This window comes from Coturnix japonica, chromosome 2 (genome assembly GCF_054131305.1).
Source record: "Coturnix japonica strain WE chromosome 2, WE-NBRP24, whole genome shotgun sequence".
NCBI lineage: Eukaryota > Metazoa > Chordata > Aves > Galliformes > Phasianidae > Coturnix > Coturnix japonica.
Genome location: NC_140664.1, coordinates 135887304 through 135908944, shown reverse-complemented (window position 1 = coordinate 135908944; position 21641 = coordinate 135887304). Strand labels below are relative to the sequence as shown.

The following is a 21641-nucleotide window of genomic DNA, read 5'->3' as shown; positions in this document are numbered from 1 at the left end:
TTCCTCCCTCTGGACCTACGGTGGCCGGGAGGGGTCAGTGTGCGGGGGAGGCGAAGCGAAGCGGATCGGAACGGAGCGGGGACGATGCTGGAGGCGGCGGCCGCAGCCGAACCCGAATTGGATCCTGAAGATTTAGTTCATTTCTCGGTGGGTGATTTACCCAGCCGTGGTTACGGTGTGATGGGGGAGATCCGGAGGCAGGGCAAGCTGTGCGACGTGACCCTGAAGGTGAGGGCCTGGGGATGGGGGGGGATCTGAGGGTTGGGGGGGGTATGGGGTCTGATCAAGGGGGAGATGGGGGTCTTCGTTTGGGGTAAAGGGAGAGATGGAAGCCTCACTGATCCCTTAAGGGAGGAGAAAGGGGGAGGTGAGGCCACCCCACATCGCTTGGGTGAGAGCTGAGGGCCCATTTTGGGGGGAGGGGAGCTGAGAACCCCTATTTTGAGGGAGGAATGAGGGGCTGAGGGCACCCAGGTCCTTGCAGTGAATAGGAGGAGCCCCATTTGGGGGGGAGGGGGGCTGAGAGTGAGAGCTGAGGGCCCCATTTTGGGGTGAGGGGGTTAAGAACCCCCTATTTTGAGGGAGGGGCTGAGGGTGAGAGCTGAGGGCCCCATGTTTGAGGGGAGGGGGGCTGAGAACCTCCATTTTGAGGGGGGGGGGCTGAGGGCACCCACCCAGGTCCTTGCAGTGAATAGGAGGAGCCCCATGTTTGAGGGGAAGGGGGCTAAGAACCCCTATTTTGAGGGGGGGGCTGAGGGTGAGAGCTAAGGGCCCCATTTTGGGGTGAGGGGGTTAAGAACCCCCATTTTGAGGGGGGAAAGGACCCCACCCAGGTCCTTTCAGTGAATAGGAGGAGCCCAGGGCCCATTCTGGGGGGAAAAGAGCCCTTATGTTGGGGATTGAGGGAGACCAGTGCCCCCGTTTTAGGGAGGGGAAGGTTTACCCACTCAGCTGTTTTGGCGTTGGAAAGCGTGGGAGGAGGGTTCCCTTCTCTTTTGGAACCAGGAATTGGGGTTGTTGGTGACTCCATTATGGGGGAAGAAGTTTGGAGGGATAAAGGGGGATGATGGAGGACTCTGGTTATGGGGGAGCTGAGTGGCCTTCCTGGCTATTTTGGTAGTGAGAAGTATTACAATTAGGGCTGTGCCCTTCCCATCCCTTTTGGAACAAGGAAGGGAGGAGCTGGGGGCTTGAATGTTAGGGGGATGCAGAATTGGGCTGAAAGTCTCCCCTTTAAATGAAAAGAAGGCAGAGCTGAGGGGCTTCCCATATCTCTTTCCTGGGGAGAAGGAAAAGCAAAACAAAGGGGGGGACTTGCCCTCCTCCCCTGCCCCCCAATACTCTTTGGTGGGAAGAAGGAGGAGCTGCAGGCCCCCATTTGGGGGAGGAGAAGAGGCAGCTGCAGGCCTCCTCCTTTTGGTGCTGAGAATATGGGAGCAGCAATCCCCATTCACCATCATTTTTGGAGCCAGGAAGGGTGGGGGGAACTGGGGGCTCCTCTTGATGGAGTGGCAGCAGGTGTCACCCCCTCCCTACATGAAAAGTATTACATCCGCTTTCTTGCTCTGAGCAATCCATAACTTTGTTTAACCCCCCAAAATCAGGCTGTGTGGGGCTGTGTAAGGGATCTTGAGAGCATTCTGTGTGCCCAGGACATACAGCAGTGGGATTACTTGGGACAGAGCATCCCGTGGGCTGCTGAGCTGTGCGGTCCATCTGCTGCTCGCCCTTAGTTTTAACTGTGCAGGAAGCCATTCCCCAGCCAACTCATCCTGGAAATAATCACCTGCTCCTGAAGAAACACCCAGCAAACCTGAACCAGGATCACAGGACGTGGGTTCTGTTCCCATTCTTGCACAGCGTGGCCGCTTGTCACAAGCTGGACTAACCTGACCTTGCAAAATGTGTCACCTCATGCAAGTAACCACAGCAGTTGTAGGTAATTTTCAGTCTAAACCACTCAGCGATGGGGGAGCGTTGCTTTAGCATCATTAAACTTGGTGTAGCTGTGTCTGGTGACTCTGTTTGGGTCCCTCACTAAGAGCAGAATGCAGTGGAGCTGTGAAGGGTCCTCCATTAGTTGGATGGCTTGGGCTGTTCTGAGCCATGGTGTCAGAATTTCCTGCCTCTTTCAATCAGATTGTTCAGTGCTGGCCAGCGCGTCCCGTAGCAATTGAATTAGTGCTGCTGCTGTATGAGAGCCAAGCCATCGCTCAGTACAAGGTGTCTCTTCCAGCTTGCTCAGCACGCACTGCTGCGTGTTGGGAGGGTAATTATTCTTAGCTGAACTTCGGAAGTGTCTTAGAATCATTTTGCTGGGCACGGCTGACGTAAAAGCTGCTTTGCCTTGACCTTGCTCAGGATGAGGAAGCTGAATCCTGCATAGGAGCATGCAAAGGGAATCGTCTGGCAGGGACAGAGCAAAGAACCCAAATAGGGATAGGGTGCAGCAGCGTTTCAGGTCGGTACCTGGAAGAGCCTGCAGTGGATCCCAGTGCACATTGCAGCGCTGCAGTGGGTCTGTTGCCTTATTTTTCACTCTGCTTCTTCTAAACCATCAGCTTAAGAAAGGAAAACACCTGCCCAGCACTGCTGTGGGCCAGCAACTGGGTTCAGAGCGTGACTGCCATCACAGTTAAAACAGGAACCAGCACTGCTTTTATGGCATGGCTCTGTTTTTAGCCCACTGCTATCAGTGTGGGCTCAACCATTCTGTCAGCAAGAGAAGTGTTTACTGTACAGATGGGCTTAACGCTATTGGGATGTATTGGTGCTCCTGCTTGTTCGTTGTAATCGTTTCCCATTGTCAAGCAAGATGAGCATTCAGTTCATCCAGAGGGAGGTGTGGAATTGCTTCTCCTTTCTCAGAAACCACACTGCCACCATTTGTGTTGCTCTACAGGAGCCTCAGCAGCACTGTGGTTAAGACGTGATTATAAGGAAGAAGTGCTGATGTGCCCAGCTCTGTCAGATCTCTGATTATTCCAGCTCAGCATTGGGAAATCTGCTCCTGGTTGCCCATGTGAAAGCAAAGCGTCACTGGGTAATAACTGAGCCGTGTGTCTTCCTCAAGGCTTAGGAAGTGTGCGCCACGTAGTGCCAAAGCTCCTACCCCGTGTGGATGGCTGAGGTTACAGACTGGAGAAGCCTTTCTCTTTCTTGCCTTCTCAGTAGCTCCTTCTGCAGGTACTCCATGCAAGCATCCGCCCTTTCAGTCTCCCTTTGGCAGCACCCCATAGCAGCTCAAGTGTTTACATAAGGGATAATTTTAGGATGATTTGGAAGAAACAAGCGTGAATAAACGGAGGGAGAAAACAGAGGCACACCTTATTCTGTGGTCACTGTTCATTTTCCTTTGGTGAAAACAGGACTTGGCTTTCTAAGGCCAAATCTCTGCTATTGCTCCATTCTTTTGGGATCTGGGTCTGGGGACTCCTGGTCTCCATCTCAGCACAGCTTTTTGCTAAGCCAACTGTTTGATCAGAGCCCTGCATTGAGGCTTGGGGTAGCGGAATGAGCCCAGGGACAGGGAGTAGCTCTCTAATAGGAGCTGCTCGATTTAAAGCCAGATAATCTTTTATGCACACGAGCCCTTCACAGTAAGGATCTTAAGGAAATCTTGTCCTGCAGAAACAAGGAGCTGGAGTCATTTTCTCTCTTCTGTCCCCACGTCTCAGCTGCTCTGGGCTCAATTCCCTTATATGAAGAGAAGTATTTTTAGCACTCAGTGTAGATATTAAACCTGAAGCGTTAGCAGAAACCACGCGTTTCTGCACTGAGCTTTGTGCTTGGCAAGCAAGCTGATTGATTTACTTCCCCTAACAGAAAGCCACCAGCTTCATTCCTACAACGTCCTCGCTGAGTCTGGAGTGCCAGTGTCGTGCTATGTCAGGAAAGAAGTGAGCAGCTCTTCATCCATCAGGACCCCGAGTCCTTCTCCTCAGGGCTGCTCTCAGTGAGTTCTTCTCCCAGTCTGTTCTCATAGCTGGGATTGCCCCAACCCAATGCCTTGTTGAATCTTATGAGGTTCATGTGCATCAAACTCCTCTCTCTCCAGTTTAGCTGTGTGGGGCTGTGTCAAAAGCCTTGCACAAGTCCAGGAAGGTTACAGCAGTTGCTCTTCCATGGTCAGCACTAAAAAGCCAACAGGTGGACAGAGGTTGGACTTGATGATCCATACGGGTCCCTTCCAAGTTGGGTTATTCTGTGATTCTATGAACCAATGGCAAGGTGAGCACAAATTGGCATCAGACTGACTCCATTGGGTGGACAACACGTGCAGGAGAGAGAGCACACTTCTGTGTTCAGGGATGGCTTGTCTCTGGAGATGGGAAGCATGAATTGAGAGGGCATGTGCTGTGTTCATCCTCTGAAGTATTTTTCACCTCGTACAGGAAGAACAGGTCTTTGCCGTTTGCCTGCAGCGAGAAGTCGAGCTGTTCCTTCAGGACTTGTCATTAAGCACTGATGGTACAAACATAATGATGGATTCTGGACTGGAGATCCCTGCTCGTAAATCTCCTCGAGGGCCCTTCTGTCATTACATGAGCAAGTTAATAAATAAAACAGTGTTACGTGCCTTCTCTTGCCCAGCCCTTCTTGGCTGGTGGTGATGGCAGCGCGCAGCTGGCCCAGCCATTTGCTGATACAGCCACAGAGCTCCCATCCTCCCTTTCCCCTGCTAAGGCAGCAAAAAACGATTCCCTTTTTTCACATGGCTTGTTTCTGTTTTATTTCCCTGACCCACAAAGTCAGCACAAGGGAAGTGTGGATGGGGATACTGGGCTCAGCTCACTGTGGGTTTCTCTTGCAGCTATTAGAACCAGCTCTGATGAGCTCACACCCTGCCTTACCGGTGCAGGGACATCCCAGTGTTCTCACCTTGTTAAATAGGCCATTCCATAGGGTGAAACCTTAAAGAAGGTTGAAACCCAACCAGGGAACACGCCTGTCCCTGGGAGCTGCCAAGCAGATGGGTGGTGCTGCCCTGGACAAGGTTTTTCTTCCTTGTGATGATACAGCTCTCATTAACCCAGCTGGAATCTTGCTGCTGTAGCTTTATTAGAGCTGTTGTTGGATATGTGAACCTTTATTCCTTCCTATGACTTCCATGCTTGTCCTGAACAGCTCACTGCTTTACATCACCCATCTCTCTTGCTTTGTCACCTTATTTTCTGATTCCCCCCCCCTCCTAAGGAACACCATCCTCATCTGCCAGGAAGGAGCCATCACATTCCTGCCTCTTTCTGCATCACATTCAATTGCCCCAGTCATCTCCTGTAGGGTGAAGTTAACAGAGCAGGGAGAGAAGGGGAAAGTCCCATCTCTTGCTTACACATGTTGTGCAGTGCTTAGTTCCTCTTTCTTCAGTGCTGGGGGATTTTGCTTTCTAAACTCCCAGGAAATCATATTTACAGGGTGCGATAGATCTGGGCTTAAAGGAAGACACAAGGCTCTGGGTTTGATTTAAGCATAAAACCCCAAATGCAAGTAATATTTTTTGCTAATAAGCTGCTTGGACATAAAAGGGCAACAAAGCCCTTTGCAGAGAGAAGAGAAGGATTCTTGGCTGACTGGAAGAGCAAAGCACCCGCTGCACCAGCTTGTTTGTCCTGCAGAAACAAAGCTCAAAAGGGAAAATCTTGCTGAAGTGGGAGAAAAAAGGCGGTTCTGTACGAGCTCAGATAGGTGTAAACCAGTGTGAGTCAGGTTAGTGTGGAAATAAGGGAGCAAATAACTCCGAACTAATGAAGAGGAGTCATCAGAGCAAAGATGGGTGTAATTGTGCAGAGGGTAAAATCTTTTTCAGCATCTGCTGTGAGAAGTGGAATTGGAGATGTAAGAACCTTTCCTTCCTTCCAAACCTCTCTCTGTTAAGGCTTTTAGAGGATGTGAATGTGAGCTGGTGCAGCAGAGCCTATGTGGGCTGAAAGGAGATGATGAGGTGCTGGTAAAGCTGACTGGCTTTCTGTCTATGGAGCTGTAATACTATCATGGTGGCTATTAGGAGGCTGAAAACCAAGTTTAGAAATTCAAATTGAAAAGACACAGAGTGTTCTTTGCAGATTGAAATTGTCTTTCAGCCCTCAGGCTGGCAAGGAGCTGTGCAATAGGGAATCATCTGGATTATGTGATTGGTGGTGGATGGTACTGACCTTCCCTCCTACTTTTTTCCCCCTCTCCTTTTAGGTGGGGGACCATAAATTCAGCGCTCACCGGATCGTGCTGGCAGCTTCCATCCCCTACTTCCATGCTATGTTCACCAATGACATGATGGAGTGCAAGCAAGATGAGATCGTCATGCAGGGGATGGACCCCAGGTAAATTCCCCAGGCAACTGGGCAGGATAACAAGTCCTTTGCAGGACTTAGTGTTGCATGTGCGAGGCTTGAAAGGCTGCCCTCCATGAACTGCACGGGGAGGGATTTGTGGAGGGATTTTCAAGGAGGCTGTGGATGCCCCATCCCTGCAGGCATTCAAGGCCAGGCTGGATGTGGCTCTGGGCAGCCTGGGCTGGTGGTTGGTGACCTTGCACACAGCAGGGGGTTGGAACTAGATGATCATTGTGGTTCTTTTCAACCCAGGCCATTCTATGGTTCTGTTAGTAGTGCCCTGTTTCATGTTAATTGAATTCAGTAGATTTCCCACTCTTTCTCCCTACTGTTCAGTGCACTTGAGGCTCTGATCAACTTTGCCTACAACGGTCACCTGGCGATTGATCAGCAGAACGTGCAGTCTTTGCTGATGGGAGCCAGCTTCCTGCAGCTGCAGAACATCAAGGATGCCTGCTGCACCTTCCTCAGGGAGAGGTAAGGGGCTGCCAGTCACTGTGCTCACTGCTTGTCTTCTGCAGCACAAGTCATCTCTGTGGCTTGGGTTAAGCCAACATGATAACAAGATCTCCATCTCCTTAGGCTCACTGTTCTCCCTGTTTATAAAATACACTGTTTGCAAGATGCTGCAGCTGGGGGACAGTATAAGGCCTTGGCCAGCTGTGGTAATTATTATCTACAGCAAAACTGAGCTGACATTTCCCTTGTTCAGGGTTAGCCAGGTACCCAGCACAACGCTGCCTCTCCATTAACAAACCCATCCTCCCAGCAGTTCCCCTTCCTGCTGCTTGGATGGGAGGGACAAACAGACCCAGCGTTGGATAGGAAGCAGTGGCAGAGTTAATTCATTCCAGTTTTTCCAGTCCACTGGCTGATGTTTGGCTGTAAGATCATTCCAGCAGCACGATCTGGAAAGCAAAAAGCAGGGTTATTCCTTGGAAACATACCACACAGCTTCAGGCAGTGCCAGGAACCTGATGTGCTTTGCTTCCCCCTCGTTCCTCAGCCTGATTTCCAAGCAGCTGCTCTTTCTATTCCATGGTGGGAGATTAAACACACATACTGAATGCAGCGTCTCCTCTAGTTGTTAAATCACTTCTAAATAGGATGAAAACTATGGACTGGGGAGAAAAAACTGTTTCCTCTGTTTCGGGATGTTCCAATTTACAGTTCCATGTGAATCCTGAGTTACTGTTTGTTTAAAATGAGGTTATATGAGATTGTAGAGTATTCGTTTTTCTTTCAAAACCATTTTACTTGGGGTTGTGGATGTGACAAAGCTGGGAAGAGGTGGGTGGTGTTGATTTAGGAGCCCCTGCTGGCTCAGCCTGAGGGTCTGCATAAGTGTAATCTGGGTCTAGAGTAATTAATGTCAAAGAGGAATGCAGAAGCGTGAGCTTTGGACCTGCATAGATTGGAGTACAAGTGGTTTCACATCCTTGCCTGCATCTGGACACCACTGCCAACAGCTGGGTCCAAGTGTTTCCCCATGTGAACAGCATGTACTTCGGTATCTGTTGATCAGTGCCACAAAGCAACACAACTGGTGGCTCTTCTTGAGCAGTGACATGCCAGTGCTGGGCAGGGCTCCTCGTTGGGACAGAAGTGTCCAGATCACATTGCTGCCTCTGTAGAGCACCTGATTGTGGTGAGAATCACCTTCTCCAGTTGTTTATGCTGCTGTGAGCTCGAATGCAGCTTTATCTAACACTGGAATTACAGAGATGAACAGCCCTGGAGGCAGAGATGTGGGAGAGGGTTTGCTGGGTATGGCCTCACACATCCCCCAAACCAGCAACCCATGACCTTAAAGCAGAACCAGCAATCTGTCCAGTGCTGCTTAGTAGGTTTAAGGGGGAATTTTAGGTTGTGGTTTCCATCCTTTGGGTCTGCTTGCAGTGCTGCCCTAAACCCATTTGCTGTTTTGCCATCATTCTGTTAATCTGCCATTCCTTTTGCTCTCCCTCCTCCCCTTGCCAGGCTTCACCCAAAGAACTGCCTGGGCGTGAGGCAGTTTGCAGAGACGATGATGTGCGCTGTGCTCTACGATGCTGCCAACAGCTTCATCCACCAGCACTTTGTGGAGGTGTCCATGTCTGAGGAGTTCCTGGCTCTGCCTTTCGAGGACGTCCTGGAGCTCGTTTCTCGGGATGAGCTCAACGTCAAGTCTGAAGAGCAGGTGTGTGTGTGTGTGGGTACAGTGTCTCCAGGAAACCAGGCTCCCTTTGTAATCTCAAGTCAAGAACACAGTGTATCTCACTGCAAAGCAGCCATCCAAAACAGGGCAGATGAATGGCATTAGGATGAGGTCTGGATCTCCAGTGATTGTGGTGGGAGCCTAGAGAGACCAGCTGAGTGTTCCACAGGGGTAGATCACTGTTATTGCAGGCAAAGCCAAGGCAAAGCAGGCAGTGCCAAAGTCGTGCTGCAGGAGAGTTGTCTGATGCAACGTAGACCATCACTGTTCTCTTCAAACTGTCATCTGAGATGAGGAGAGAAGATCATTGTCAATATGTGGTTTCTTTTCCATCAGACAACTGGCAGCAGGAGGAACACGGGAAAAAAAAAGCAGCAAACAAAACCAACTTCAGCTTCCTTTACCTCTGTTCCGGCAGGTGTTTGAAGCTGCACTAGCATGGATACGCTATGAACGAGACCAGAGAGAGCTGTTCCTGCCTGAGCTCCTCTCCAAAATCCGCCTGCCCCTTTGTCGGCCTCAATTTCTCACTGACAGAGTGCAACAAGATGACCTGGTGCGCTGCTGCCACAAGTGCAGGTGAGGCCTGGACATGGGGTCAAAGGACCTTAGGGTGGATGGTGGCGTCAGTGGAGGTAGTAGGAGCTTGGTTGAGCAGTCTTGGAGTCTGAAATTCTCTTTCTGTAGAATCATAAAGGTTGGAAAAGACCTCTGAGATCCCCAAGTCCAACCATCAACCCACCATGTCCACTGGAACACATCCCCAAGTGCCACATCTCCATGATTCTTGAATGCCTCCAGGGACAGTGACCACACCACGTCACTGAGCAGCCTGTGCCACTGCATCACCACTCTTTAAGAGAAGAAATGTTTCCTTATGAGAGACAGAATACCTCACATAGCAAAATGCAAAGCACTCTCCCCCTTTTTAACCTGGCAGCAGGGCTATGTTGTACTCTTGAATTAGCTGTAGTAGGAGAAAATCAGTTGCCTGAATCTGAGTTAAGACAGTCAGCTTTCATCACAGGGGGAACCAGCATCCACTAAGCTCTTTAAATATATCTCCCTTTGGTTTCAGAGATCTCGTGGATGAAGCAAAGGATTATCACCTCATGCCAGAGCGTCGACCGCACCTCCCAGCATTCAAGACCCGTCCTCGGTGCTGTACATCCATCGCAGGACTGATTTATGCTGTCGGAGGGCTTAACTCAGCAGGTACCTTGCACATCCTCTCCCCAGGGTAAAGAGAGCTATGCAGTTTGCTGAGTAAGACTATGGGATCATGAAGATCTCATTTCACCGTCATACAAACATAGAATTGTTAACGCTGGAAAAGATCACTAAGATCTCTTTTCTTAATATCCAACCTCACATGAAGCCTTGGGCACTTTTCTCCTTGCTGTGCAGCTCTCTGGCCTGTAATGCTGTACCCATAGTCTAACATCTTCCCTCTATTCTTTGTCAGGCTTAGGACAGCTGATCTGGTGTATCTCAAAGAACCAATGTATTGAGAAGGTTGTCCATGCCCATAACACCTTGTAGAACTTGGAGGTATTAGGCTGAAGCTGGTGGGATTGCAGGATCACCGCTGCAAACATAACGCATTGGTGTGACACCACTCCAAGTGTGATACGGGGCAGAAAGTATTGAACTGCTTAGGAAATGTCCACTGGGGGGGGGGTTAAAAATCTACCAAAGAATGGCTCACTGAGGTAGGGTCTGTGTAAGCTGGGCTTATGGGATGGCCATTCTTCCTTCACACCACAACATAGGTGACTTAAAGGGAAGCTGTATATCCAGAAAGCAGAAGCACCAATGGATGTGGCATAGTGTAGATCTCTGCTGCCCCTTCGAGGCTACAGAAGGCTCCACTTGCTCAAGCCTAGGACTCATCAAGCCTTGTTGCACAGTGCAGGCAGGGTTTGCACCACTGCAATCCTTTGGGCATCACAGAGTGCAGCTGGATTAATATTCCACAGCAGCTCGTTAGCACCGTGCTGCAGAGGCTGAAGAATGGGTCTCCCCCTTTTAATTTGAGTAGCAAATTTTTATGCAGGTGACTCTCTCAACGTGGTTGAAGTCTTTGACCCCATTGCCAACCGCTGGGAGAAGTGCCAGCCCATGACGACGGCGCGGAGCCGTGTCGGTGTGGCCGTGGTGAATGGGTTGCTCTACGCCATCGGGGGGTACGACGGGCAGCTGAGGCTGAGCACTGTGGAGGTGTACAACCCTGAGATGGATTCCTGGTCCAAAGTGGAAAGCATGAACAGCAAACGAAGGTATGGAGGCTCAATGAATGCGTGGCTTTGGAGCTGGAGGGATTAAAGGGAGGTTGTAGGAAGGGCTGGGGGGTGATGGTGGGTGCCCAATGAGAGGTCCTTACATGAGGACGTATTAAAAAGCAAATGGAGCAGAGGAATGGAGTGATGTGGAAGCAGGAAAGGTTTGCTTGACCACATTTGGGGCTTTTGTGCTGATTCTTACTGGAAAGAAGGGACAACTTTCTATCTCTGGCCACTGCTGGGATTGTCTTTCCCTACCAGAAAGCACTGAAGAATCACAGCTGGAGAGAAGATTTTGATAGCTGTAAAATAGCTTTTGTTCTGGGCTGAACAAAAGGTGTTTGGCTTTGACCAAAGCTGCCACAATACATGACCACCCTAGGAATCATTTAGTGGTTGGGTTTGGGAGCACAGCCTGTTATTTTGATAACCCACCTACTAGGCTGGGTGATTATTGTCCTCCCCACCACAACACGGTGGCTGCTTCCATGTTTAAACATATACCCATAAACCCATCCTGGCTTCCATGGGTTTCGCTGTGGTTTCCTTCACACTCATGCCTGGTCACTGAGAGCTGCTAAATTGCTCGCTGTACTGCAAGCTTTGCAGTGCTTATTTATCATCATGGTTGGTCTGGTTTGTTTGTTGTGGTCTGAGACGTGGATTGCTTGGGAAGGGTGCACTGCAAGAGGCTGAGTATGGGAAATCTGAGGCACGAGGCTCTCAGCGGTGACACCCCTGTGACTGCTGGTGCTGCATTGCTTGGTTCTTAACCAAAGCTTCATGTCTGGATCAGAGGCAGAGTTGGTCTCAATTCCTAGAACCGTTTCCATCCTGTGAGATCACCCACATTTATCATTTATAGCAGAAAAGCTTCAGTTTTTCCATAGCATTGAGCTTTTCCCACAGTGAAAGGCTGATGCTCTTCCATGTTCAGGTTTCTCTATGCTAAAGCCAAGCAGGATGGGTGTTCATTTCCCCCTTGTGTAGGGGAAAATGATACAGTCATATGATGGCCTGGGTTGAAAAGGACCACAATGCTCATCCAGTTTCAACCCTCCTGTTATGTGCAGGGTCACCAACCACCAGCCCAGGCTGCCCAGAGCCACATCCAGCTTGGAATATCTCAGCTGCTGTACAAATCCATTGGCTCTTGAATTAGTGCTGGGGTTCTACCATTGAGAGTTGCCTTTCCAAGGTTCTAGAAAGAGGTTTTTTGACTTCACTTTCAAAAGTGGGATTCTAGTCTCTTACTTGAGGCATCCCCTTTGGTTGCCTTTTGGACCCAAATAGGTAACTTAAAAGACAGCACATGAGGCAGATTGGGTGGATTTGCCACCCTGTAGACTGTAGCACCACGCCAAACCATCTGGTGCTTCTGCTTGTTGCAGTGCGATGGGAACGGTGGTGCTGGATGGACAGATCTACGTTTGCGGTGGATACGATGGAAACTCCTCGCTCAACTCCGTGGAGTCCTATTCTCCAGAAACAAACAAGTAAGAGCTCTGTGTGCCTTATGGCTTATCCTCCTGCTGCTGCCAGGGGTGTGCCATGCACTATATCATAGAGCCCCGTTGGTAAAATAAACATCATGAAGTTAGGTGGAAAATATTCTGTTCAATGTCCCTCCCACCCTCTCTTGGCAAGGTGGACAGTGGTGACCCCCATGAGCTCCAACCGCAGCGCTGCTGGTGTCACCGTGTTCGAGGGCAGAATCTACGTGTCGGGAGGGCATGATGGCCTGCAGATCTTCAACAGTGTAAGTCCATAGACTCATAGAATGGCCTGTGTTGAAAAGGACCACAATGACCATTTAGTTTCAACCCCCTGCTATGTGCAGGGTCACCAGCCAGCAATCCAGGCTGCCCAGAGCCACATCCAGCCTGGCCTTGAATGCCTGCAGGGATGGGGCATCCACAGCCTCCTTGGGCAACCTGTTCCAGTGCGTCACCACCCTCTGGGTGAAAAACTTCCTCCTAAGATCCAACCTAAACCTCCTCTGTCTCAGTTTAAAACCATTCCCCTTTGCCCTATCACTATCAGCCCTAATAGACAGCCATTTCCTGTTCATACAGTGTGAATGCTGCTTCTCAGCGTATCCTCTGAAGCAGGATTTAGTGTGGGACAGACCTTGTGCTTCCCCTTAATGCTGTGCCATCCCCGTGTCTGCAGGTGGAGTACTACAACCAGCACACTGCTACCTGGCACCCTGTGGCCAGCATGCTCAACAAGCGCTGCCGCCACGGGGCGGCCTCATTGGGCAGCAAGATGTTTGTCTGCGGAGGGTACGACGGCTCTGCCTTCCTCAGCATCGCCGAGGTGTACAGCTCTGTGGCAGATCAGTGGTATCTCATTGTCCCCATGAACACCCGCAGGAGCCGGGTATCCCTGGTTGCAAACTGTGGCCGTCTTTACGCCGTTGGGGGTTACGATGGACAATCCAACCTCAGCTCGGTTGAGATGTACGACCCGGAGACCAACCGTTGGACGTTCATGGCCCCCATGGTGTGCCATGAAGGGGGGGTTGGGGTGGGCTGCATCCCTCTGCTGACCATCTGAGGAGGCAGCAGCGAGGAGCTGTCTTGGTAACCGACAATCGTGGCAGAGCTCCAGCCGGCCTTTCCTGCTCTGATAGCCAGAGAGGTCCATCTCCAGGTGCTCAAACACACACAAAACTTGACACATTTACCCCCCCAACCCCAACCCTTGGCTCTTGGGCTGAGGGCTCCAGAAGGATCAACTGAACTACCATGTGAGTGTGAATGTGCTGCTATGAGCAAGGAGCTGCCTTCCTCCCGCTTTTGCCTCTGCTGAGCAAATCCTTCCTTTCCCCAACAGCTCTAAGTCGTGTTGGTTGTGTTTGACCAACATTGGGGAGTGCTGTTGTGGGTTGGGAGGGAAAGGTCTTAATTGCGACACGGCAACGGCCACTTCCATGACTTGAAGAACGCTTGTAAACCATTAAGGACCCCAGTACCCCAAGAGGTTGATCAGCAATGGTCTTTTTTGGGTTGTTTCAGCTTAATGTTGACCGTGTTGAGACCAAAGCAGGCAGAACCCCACCACTGTAGGCCCATAAGACCATCTCCAGGCTCTGCATGTTCGGCTGCTCCTTGCACAAGCCACCGCTGGCTTCTCCAAGTGCTTTCTTCAGCTTAAGTGGGGCAAATCTCTCCACAAGAGCCACACGATGGAGAAACTGGGAGGAGGAAAAAGTCTGTTAAACCATGGGAGCGTTTTAACACACGTTGGAGGAAGAGCAGCGAGCGTCAACCACACTAAGCAACAGCCTTAGGATTTCAACAGAGGAGGCAAAGCGAGGTGTTGATTGTCAGGATGCAGCTTTGGATGTCACCAAAAATAAGCTTTGGCTTTTCTACGTTGGGATATAAGAGGCAGCTGACATAGAGCGGTTGGGATCTTGGAGGAGGAAAGGGATCATTGCCTCCATTTCTGACAGCGCTGGAGATGGAGTGGCTGCATTGGGGAGCCAAGGAACCTGCAGCAGCATCCCTGCAAGGGGCTGGTGGGAAACCACACTTCCCCACTGTGTGTGAGATCAACGTCTTGGGGTTTCTGTGCCGGGAAAGCTCTTGGCAACGTGTTTATTTCATGGCAGCCACGCAAGGAAACTTCCTGTGGCCAAACTGGCGGGGCTGCAGGTGCTGCCCCATGGCCCTGTTGGCACAGCAATGGGCTCAGCACCGCTTCCAGCTCTTCCTTTGCTATTTTCACCCCTATTTTCAATGCAGCCAAAGGGAGCTGCTGCTGCCGGCTCTGTCCTTCCCCAGCACCAAACCCAACGAGCATCGCTTGCCTGCGTCAGCCCTTCCAGCATTTACCCCTGCATGAATGTGAATGGTGAGAGCCACGGCTCCCTGCCCACCAGCACAGCCACAGGGCAGGGAAGCCCCTCAACACTACACCCACTGCAGGCAGCGGGGGGGGCTCATTGCTGCCCTGTATTTCCAGGAGCTTTGGTGTGTCCCCCCCATCCAAACCCATGCTTCTCCTTCATAGCTGACTCCCAGCTCGGGATTTGAACTTTGGGTGTATATGTGGATGTCTATATATTCAGGTACTGTGTATATTTTTAGGTATATATAATGAGCATATCTGGCTATAAATGTGGTTTGTCAGTAATGTATTTCCTCTATATGCATATGTCAACGGATGGGTTCACTTGGTGGATTCACTATGAGGTTTCCTTGCTGCTATGACACTTAAAAAAGGACAAACAGAACAAAACATGAGCGTTGCAATGGAAATGAAGCTGCTTTGGCATCCTCACCTTGCTCCTGGGTGGGAGGAGGGATGGGGAATGGGGTGTGGGGAGCTTTGGGCAGCAGTTTTAGCCCTGGATCTGCATGATTCCCTCCTTGCCAGGAGGTTTAGAAGGAAGTGGGAAGGCTTCCAGCTGGGAGCTGCCTGGCTGCAGGTTCCTGCAGGGAACAGACGTTTGTTTGTACAAGCATCAGCTCCAAGCTGTGAGCAGAGCAAGGGGGGCTCGGAATCAACCCTGGGGCTCCACGTGGGGTTTTTGCTTTCTGTATATGGGCAAGTGAGACGTGGGCAGAGAGGAGGATGGGGAGGGTGAATGGGGTCCTACAGCTTGGAGAGAAGGCAGAGGGAATGTTACCTCCTCTGGAGGTGTTCAGAACCCGCTTGATCCTGTACAACCTGCCCAAGGGAACCTGCTTTAGAGGGGGGGGAGCTTCTATAGGAGCCCATAGATCTTCTGGGATTCTCCAACCCCACGCATGGCAAAACATGCAGCCCTAAAGCATCTCCCTTCTCATCCCCACTGCCCCTCCAAGCAGCCGAGGGAGGAGGATGGGAACCAAGCCCACAAAGCTTCTCTTTGCCGCCCCAAGATGGTTTATCCAAGACAAACAGCAGCAACCTGATCCCTTCCCGTGCTCACAGCCCAGCCCTGCCTCCATCCTGTTAGCGGAGCCCCCATGGATGTGCTGCTGCAGGCTGTGCTGCTGCTGGCTGTGCTGCTGCCCGGCGCCCCATTGCCCGGCGCCCCGCTGCCCCCCACGCCACGCGAGCTGGCCCGCGCTGTGCTGGAGGCACATGGGCACGATGCGGGCAGCCAGCTGAGGCTGCTGAGGCTGCAGGGAGTCTCCAGGACGGTAGGAGCTTCCTTTGGGTTTCCCATTGGGTTTTGGGATGGGGGGAGCCTTCTCACTACACCAAACGCTGTCGTTGCCTTACAGAAGTTTGACTGGGGGACTCACTTCACCATCAATCTCACTGCACGTGAGACCTGCACAGCACCGCGCCGTGCTGCGTGTAGAGCCCAGCAGGGCCAGGTGGGTGTTGGGTACGATGTGGGACCCCCCAGCACTGCAGCACTGCTCCCTCTGACCCCACACCCTCCATCAGGTCCGTCACTGCGTGGCCCAGGTCTCCGTCTTTGCCTTCCTGCCTGACGCGCCGCTGTCGCTGCTGGAGTGCGGCCGGCAGCCGGTGAGGGCTGCATGAATTCCCCCTTCCTATGGGGACAGCATCGCCTCCACATCGGGGCTGAATGAACCCCTATTTCTTACCCTTCAGCCCACCAGCTCGGGGCAGCCCCGCTCCCGAAGCCGGCACAGCCCCGCAGCCACACGAGCTGTTGGCCTCAAAGAGCTGGCGCCGTCCTGAAGCCCATGAGCGCATCCATCCTGCAGGAGGGGACGTGCAGACCCCATCCACAACCCTCACCCCATGGGATCCATACACACAGGGGCTGAAATAAAGCTGTTCCACGGGCTGTGCTGTGTGTGATGCCTCTGTGAAATGGCTTGTGGGAGTGGGTGGGTCAGAGAGCCTTCATGTGGGGACAGAGACAGGGATGGGAACGTGTTCTTGACCTCAATGGCTGATGTGCTGTGGATCTGGAGGTGCTTGGAACCCACATTGTCCCTGGGCTCCAGACCATAATGGGATGGATGTTCATCCCAATGGGATGGAGTCTGATCCAAGCCTCTGACTTGGCTCTAGTGCTGTCCAATGTTCCATGGGGCTGTTTGGTGGCCATGAGCACCCCATGCCCTGCAGCACAGCTGGGGGTGTAGATACAGCCCAAGGTGGGATGAGGCCCCACATCCCATGGGCACATCCACGTCCCCACCACAGCTCTCCCCCCACAGATAACGGCCGCGTTGTGGCTGCTCCCCCTGAGTCCACGTTTCCTCATTGCCCAACTTCAGGGCCCATAAAAGGCACCGTGAGCACGGGGTGGGCACGGGGTGAGGATGTGGAGCTGCTGGGTGCTGGTGCTGGCGCTGCTGGGGGGGGCCTGTGCCCTCCCGGCCCCCCTGGACTACAACCAGGCTCTGGCCCAGGCTGTGGACTCCTACAACCAACGGCCCGAGGTGCAGAATGCCTTCAGGCTGCTCAGCGCCGACCCCGAACCCGGCCCAGTGAGTGAATGTGGGGACAGAGTGGGGACAACACGGGGATGCTATGGGGGCAGCATGAGGACAGCATGGGGTCACTGTGGGGATGGTATGGGGACACCTTGGGTAGACTTATGAGGACACTGTGGGAATGTTCTGGAGGCATCTCACCCCACGCTGTCCCCTGCCCCACAGAACGTCCAGCTCAGCTCCCTGCACAACCTCAACTTCACCATCATGGAGACGCGGTGCCAGGCGCGTTCGGGTGCCCAGCTTGAAAGCTGCGACTTCAAGGAGGACGGGGTGAGCACCGTGCTGGGCTGATGGGTGCTGGGGGGCAGCCGGGCTGGGGACAACCCCGTGCTCAGTGTCCCCACTGCTCACAGCTCGTCAAGGACTGCGCTGCGCCCGTGGTGCTGCAAGGCGGCCGCGCCGTGCTCGATGTCACCTGCGTGGACTCCGTGGCTGATGTGAGTGGGGACACAATGCGGGGTGACCCCGGGGGTGTTTGGGACCCTCTAGGGCCGGGGTCTCATTCCCCCCTTTGATGCCAACTCTTCTCCCCACAGCCTGTCCGTGTCAAGCGCTTCTGGCCGCTGGTGCCGGTGGCCATCAACACGGTGGCTGCGGGCATCAACCTCTACAAAGCCATCAGGAGGAAATGAGCCACGCTCAGAGCTGCTCTCACCGCTGTCCCTCCGCAGCCCCCCACCCAATAAAGCTGTTTTTCTGGTCATTCAGTGTCTTTGCTGTGTGTCTCCTCTGGGTGATGCTGATGGGGATGGTCCCCATGCTGTCCCCATGGTGCCATCTGCACCCCATCCCATCCCTCAACTTGGGTTTGGGATTGGGGCCCCCAAGGAGACCCCAGATGTGGATGGGGCATGGGGGGACTGCAGTAGGTTGTCCTTAGTTGTGTGCACAGGGCTGTGTGAGCCCATGGGACCCTTGTAGGGGACACAAAGGGACATGAGTGGAGAGGAGGAGGACGTCCTTGGGGTCCTGCTGCAGCTACAGCCCTCCAGCTCCTACGGCATGGGATCACCATGCATCCCTATGTCCCCATCCCAAAGTGTTGGGGACAGCACTAGGGCTGTGATATGGGGGTGGCCTCTGGTTCAGAGCCCCAATATTTGGGCACAAAACACCATGAGACAGCAATGGGTTGGACAAGAGAATGCTCACTGGTCCTGGGAGGCTCAGCAATCCTCACCCAAGAATGGGGTCCCAATGGCATCACCCCCATGATGGAAATGCCCCCATGGCACTTGGAGCCGTGTGTGGTGACTGTTGTGCCCTCCCACCCCGTGCCTCAGTTTCCCCATCAAGCAGTGAGACAAGAGCCCAGGTGACACTTGGTGGCCTCACACGGGCCCCATTTATTCACTCAGCCAAAGCGTGAGCCGATCTGGGCGGCGATGATGACCTTAGGGACGAAGCGTCGGACCTTCTTCAGGAAGCGGCCAAACCGGCCCCGCTGGACGAGGACGGGCTGTGGGGTGAAGGCTGGTGTCAGTGTGAGCCCACCTATGGGATCCCACATCTGCAGCCCCACACTCAGGACCATGCACCCACAGCACCCTTCATCCCTTCATCGTCCCCATCATGGAGATATCGGAGCAACCCCAAAGCTTTCTGGGTGCGGGGACCCCTCAGAGTGTGGGATGGGATGAAGGGTGCGGGATCAGCATCCCACCCCACAGACCCCATAGACCCCATAGACCCCACACTCACATCTGACGAGGCGTCTCTGCAGTTCAGGCTGATCTCAGGTGCGTCCTGCAGGATGGTCACCGGCCCCGAGCAGTCCTTGATGGCCTGGGGACACACAGTGTGTCACCTCCCGCTCCCCAGCCGCCCTCCCCATCTCAGCCCCCCCATCCTCACCCCGTTCTCCTTGAAGTCGCAGTCATCGATGCGTGTCCGTGCGCTGGGGACGCACTCGGTCTCCATGATGGTGAAGTTGAGCTCCCGCAGCGTGTTCAGATCAATGCCCTGTGGGACGTGGTCACTATGGGGTCACGTCCTCCCCACGGAGCAAAGCCCCCTCCAACCCATCCCCATGGTGTCCTCACAGCGTTCCCATGACATCCCCATGGTGCTCCCATATCCCTCTATGATCTCCCCACGGTATCTCCGCAGCACTCTCAGATGTACCCTAACTGTCCCCTTGTCATCCCAATAGCGTCGCCACGCTGTCCCCATTCTATCCCTACGCCATCCCCTCAATGCCCCCGTGTTGTCCCCCCTCTGTCCCCACATTCACTCACTGGGCCGGGCTCAGGGTCGGCGCTGAGCAGCCTGAAGGCATTCTGCACCTCGGGCCGTTGGTTGTAGGTGTCCACAGCCTGGATCAGCGCCTGGGGGTAGCTCAGAGGGGCCGGGAGGGCACAGACCCCCCCCAGCAGCGCCAGCACCAGCACCCAGCAGCTCCACATCCTCATCCTGTTCCCACCCCGTGCTCCCAACACCTTTTTATTGGCCCTGAAGTTGGGCAATGAGGAGAAGCCACAACGCAGCCGTTATCTGCGGTGGGGACGTGGCTGTCCCCATAGGGCACAGGGCACACCCCCTGTGTGTGCCCATCTCCCTTTGGGTCATGGTTATAGGGACAAGCAAAGGGACACAGACACGGCCATAGCTGATAGAAGGGACCTTTATTGTGGCGCTGTGTGACAGCCGTGCTGGGGCTGCTCATGGCTGAGCTGTGCTGCTGATGTTCAGCCGCCCGTGGACGTGGAAGGGGCTGCGCTGCCGCAGGCGCCTCCTGATGCCGTCCCACCATTCCCGAATGCGGGTCCACCAGTTCCGGATGGGCTGAGGGGAGAGGGGGCTGTGTGACCCTGATGGGGGAACCGTGGTGTCCCCATGGTGAGGGATGGGTGCTCTCACCTGTGCCCACAATGGTCGGCAGCGCAGCTCAGCAGTGGGCTGCTGCTCCATGGACACGGTGCCCACACAGTGCTGCAGGGCCTGCGGGGAGCAAAGGGTTGTGTGGGGCACACCCCACAGTGGACTCAGTTTACCCGTTGGCCACCCAGCAGCCCTCAGCCCCATGGGATGTGTCCTCACCCCCTGCTTGCAGCTCCTGCAGTCAGCCCCAGCTGGGCATGGGGCATCCTCCACAAGGAAGCTCACCTCCCGCCGCCGCTTCAGGGTCCCAACCTGTGAGGGGACAAGAATTGAAGGGATGAGATGAGACCCCCAGGCCCACAGACCCACAGACCCTCCAAACCAGCCCCCAGCCTTGGGATCCAACAGCCCAGCACTCACCCAGCCGGGTCGGGGCTGTGCTGCCCGCAGCCGTAGGGTGCACGGACCTGAGATCCTCTGGTTGAGCAACTTCACGGCTGCCAGGATGGTGTCCAGGTAGGTGGTGGGCCAGCGCCAGGGCCGGGATGGTGAGATGGGTCCAGTCTGTTTTGGGGTGATGGGTCCATCCAGCTTGGGGGTGATGGAACCATCCAACACAGTTGGTATGGATCCATCCAACCCTGGTGTGACAGATCCATCCATCCCTGGTGTGATGGATCCATCCAACCCTGGTGTAACAGATCCATCCAACCCTGGTGTAACGGATCCATCCAACCCTGGTGTGATGGATCCACCCAACCCTGATGTGATGGATCCATCCATCCCTGGTGTGATGGCTCTGGATGAGCCCAGCAGCAGCAGAAGCAGCAGCACCTCACAAGGCCACATCCTGCCCATGGCCACCCGTCACCTCCTGCTCTGCGATGCTGAGCGCTGTGCTGTGCTATAGGAGCCCCTTTATGGCCATCCCAACACCTCGGGGCGTTCCTAGGAACCCCCACGCCCTGTACCTGAGGGGGCAGCCTCTAAGAGGGTCAACAAACCCCCCCATCTCCATGATGGCACTGGGGATTTCCAATGCATGAGGATGTTTGTGGTACATGGGAGCATGGCCAAGTGTTGCGTCAAGCCTACGGGGTCCGCAGCAGCCACAAGGGGTGGTGGCACACCTGGGAAGTCCCCCTGATGGCCATAAATCTGTCCATAGCCCTGCAGGAGCCACCCTATAGCATGACACCTCTGGCACCAGGCCCTGTGAGTGGTATGGGAACAGCTTGGGGACATCATGGGGTCACTACTGGGGTGTATGGAGGACAGTATGGGGACAGGCTGGTGATAGCATGGAGATATAACGGGGACAGCATGGGGATGTATTGAGGACATCCTGGGGAAGGCATGGGGCAGCATGGAGATGTAATGGGGGCACCATGGAAACACACTGGAGACGTCTTGGGGACATTGAGAGGTGGAGATCCTGGAGACACCATATAGATATCATGGGGACACAGTGCAGATGTGGTGGGGACACCTCGTGGACATGATGGGAACACTATGGGGACACCAAGAGATCAGGGTGAGGATGAAGGGGCCATGACAGGGGGCAGCTGGGGAGCGTGTGGTGACACCA

The 21641-nt window shown here is 53.7% G+C and overlaps 5 protein-coding genes across 6 annotated transcripts; 3 read left to right on the top strand and 2 right to left on the bottom strand.

Annotated features, from left to right (window-relative positions):
* The first annotated feature begins 36 nt into the window (after nucleotides 1-36).
* Nucleotides 37-15083, top strand: KLHL18 (kelch like family member 18). 2 transcript variants are annotated; one of them, XM_032442947.2, is made up of 10 exons: nucleotides 37-228; nucleotides 6190-6320; nucleotides 6669-6809; nucleotides 8313-8511; nucleotides 8948-9108; nucleotides 9608-9744; nucleotides 10586-10808; nucleotides 12203-12307; nucleotides 12459-12570; nucleotides 12984-15083. In XM_032442947.2, exons 1-10 carry the CDS (start codon nucleotides 85-87, stop codon nucleotides 13368-13370), a joined length of 1740 nt encoding a protein of 579 aa, XP_032298838.1. In that variant the 5' UTR covers nucleotides 37-84; the 3' UTR covers nucleotides 13371-15083. The 2 variants fall into 2 exon arrangements, with proteins under 2 accessions (XP_032298838.1, XP_015708436.1); XM_015852950.3 differs by having other exon boundaries at nucleotides 10571-10808.
* A 680-nt stretch (nucleotides 15084-15763) lies between these two features.
* LOC146762183 (uncharacterized) lies at nucleotides 15764-16572 on the top strand. The gene is made up of 4 exons (XM_085539109.1): nucleotides 15764-15949; nucleotides 16034-16129; nucleotides 16203-16286; nucleotides 16374-16572. The coding sequence occupies exons 1-4, from the start codon at nucleotides 15773-15775 to the stop codon at nucleotides 16461-16463; spliced, it is 447 nt and encodes a 148-aa protein (XP_085395235.1). The 5' UTR covers nucleotides 15764-15772; the 3' UTR covers nucleotides 16464-16572.
* A 403-nt stretch (nucleotides 16573-16975) lies between these two features.
* LOC107308741 (cathelicidin-3) lies at nucleotides 16976-17936 on the top strand. Its single transcript, XM_015852818.3, has 4 exons — nucleotides 16976-17224; nucleotides 17396-17503; nucleotides 17587-17670; nucleotides 17770-17936. The coding sequence occupies exons 1-4, from the start codon at nucleotides 17057-17059 to the stop codon at nucleotides 17863-17865; spliced, it is 456 nt and encodes a 151-aa protein (XP_015708304.2). The 5' UTR covers nucleotides 16976-17056; the 3' UTR covers nucleotides 17866-17936.
* Nucleotides 17937-18549: 613 nt separating this feature from the next.
* On the bottom strand, nucleotides 18550-19678 carry LOC107308805 (cathelicidin-2). Its single transcript, XM_015852941.3, has 4 exons — nucleotides 19471-19678; nucleotides 19088-19195; nucleotides 18935-19018; nucleotides 18550-18692 (listed from the first exon to the last, which is right to left on the bottom strand). Exons 1-4 carry the CDS (start codon nucleotides 19642-19644, stop codon nucleotides 18588-18590), a joined length of 471 nt encoding a protein of 156 aa, XP_015708427.2. The 5' UTR covers nucleotides 19645-19678; the 3' UTR covers nucleotides 18550-18587.
* Nucleotides 19679-19838: 160 nt separating this feature from the next.
* On the bottom strand, nucleotides 19839-20960 carry LOC107308804 (cathelicidin-B1). Its single transcript, XM_015852940.3, has 4 exons — nucleotides 20474-20960; nucleotides 20273-20365; nucleotides 20093-20173; nucleotides 19839-20017 (listed from the first exon to the last, which is right to left on the bottom strand). Exons 1-4 carry the CDS (start codon nucleotides 20909-20911, stop codon nucleotides 19895-19897), a joined length of 735 nt encoding a protein of 244 aa, XP_015708426.2. The 5' UTR covers nucleotides 20912-20960; the 3' UTR covers nucleotides 19839-19894.
* Nucleotides 20961-21641: the final 681 nt, after the last annotated feature.

Excerpts from the sequence above, each read along its gene's own strand:
- KLHL18 (XM_015852950.3), top strand. The coding sequence starts at position 85 with ATGCTGGAGGCGGCGGCCGCAGCCGAACCCGAATTGGATCCTGAAGAT. Across the intron at positions 12,308-12,458 it reads TATTCTCCAGAAACAAACAA|GTGGACAGTGGTGACCCCCA; the intron begins GTAAGAGCTCTG and ends TCTCTTGGCAAG. Across the intron at positions 12,571-12,983 it reads GCCTGCAGATCTTCAACAGT|GTGGAGTACTACAACCAGCA; the intron begins GTAAGTCCATAG and ends CCGTGTCTGCAG.
- LOC146762183 (XM_085539109.1), top strand. The coding sequence starts at position 15,773 with ATGGATGTGCTGCTGCAGGCTGTGCTGCTGCTGGCTGTGCTGCTGCCC. Across the intron at positions 15,950-16,033 it reads TGCAGGGAGTCTCCAGGACG|AAGTTTGACTGGGGGACTCA; the intron begins GTAGGAGCTTCC and ends GTTGCCTTACAG. Across the intron at positions 16,130-16,202 it reads GTAGAGCCCAGCAGGGCCAG|GTCCGTCACTGCGTGGCCCA; the intron begins GTGGGTGTTGGG and ends ACCCTCCATCAG.
- LOC107308741 (XM_015852818.3), top strand. The coding sequence starts at position 17,057 with ATGTGGAGCTGCTGGGTGCTGGTGCTGGCGCTGCTGGGGGGGGCCTGT. Across the intron at positions 17,225-17,395 it reads CCGACCCCGAACCCGGCCCA|AACGTCCAGCTCAGCTCCCT; the intron begins GTGAGTGAATGT and ends CCTGCCCCACAG. Across the intron at positions 17,671-17,769 it reads GCGTGGACTCCGTGGCTGAT|CCTGTCCGTGTCAAGCGCTT; the intron begins GTGAGTGGGGAC and ends TTCTCCCCACAG.
- LOC107308805 (XM_015852941.3), bottom strand. The coding sequence starts at position 19,644 with ATGAGGATGTGGAGCTGCTGGGTGCTGGTGCTGGCGCTGCTGGGGGGG. Across the intron at positions 19,019-19,087 it reads GCGACTTCAAGGAGAACGGG|GCCATCAAGGACTGCTCGGG; the intron begins GTGAGGATGGGG and ends GTGTGTCCCCAG. Across the intron at positions 18,693-18,934 it reads GCAGAGACGCCTCGTCAGAT|CCCGTCCTCGTCCAGCGGGG; the intron begins GTGAGTGTGGGG and ends TTCACCCCACAG.
- LOC107308804 (XM_015852940.3), bottom strand. The coding sequence starts at position 20,911 with ATGGGCAGGATGTGGCCTTGTGAGGTGCTGCTGCTTCTGCTGCTGCTG. Across the intron at positions 20,366-20,473 it reads CACAGCCCCGACCCGGCTGG|GTTGGGACCCTGAAGCGGCG; the intron begins GTGAGTGCTGGG and ends GTCCCCTCACAG. Across the intron at positions 20,018-20,092 it reads GCCGACCATTGTGGGCACAG|CCCATCCGGAACTGGTGGAC; the intron begins GTGAGAGCACCC and ends CTCTCCCCTCAG.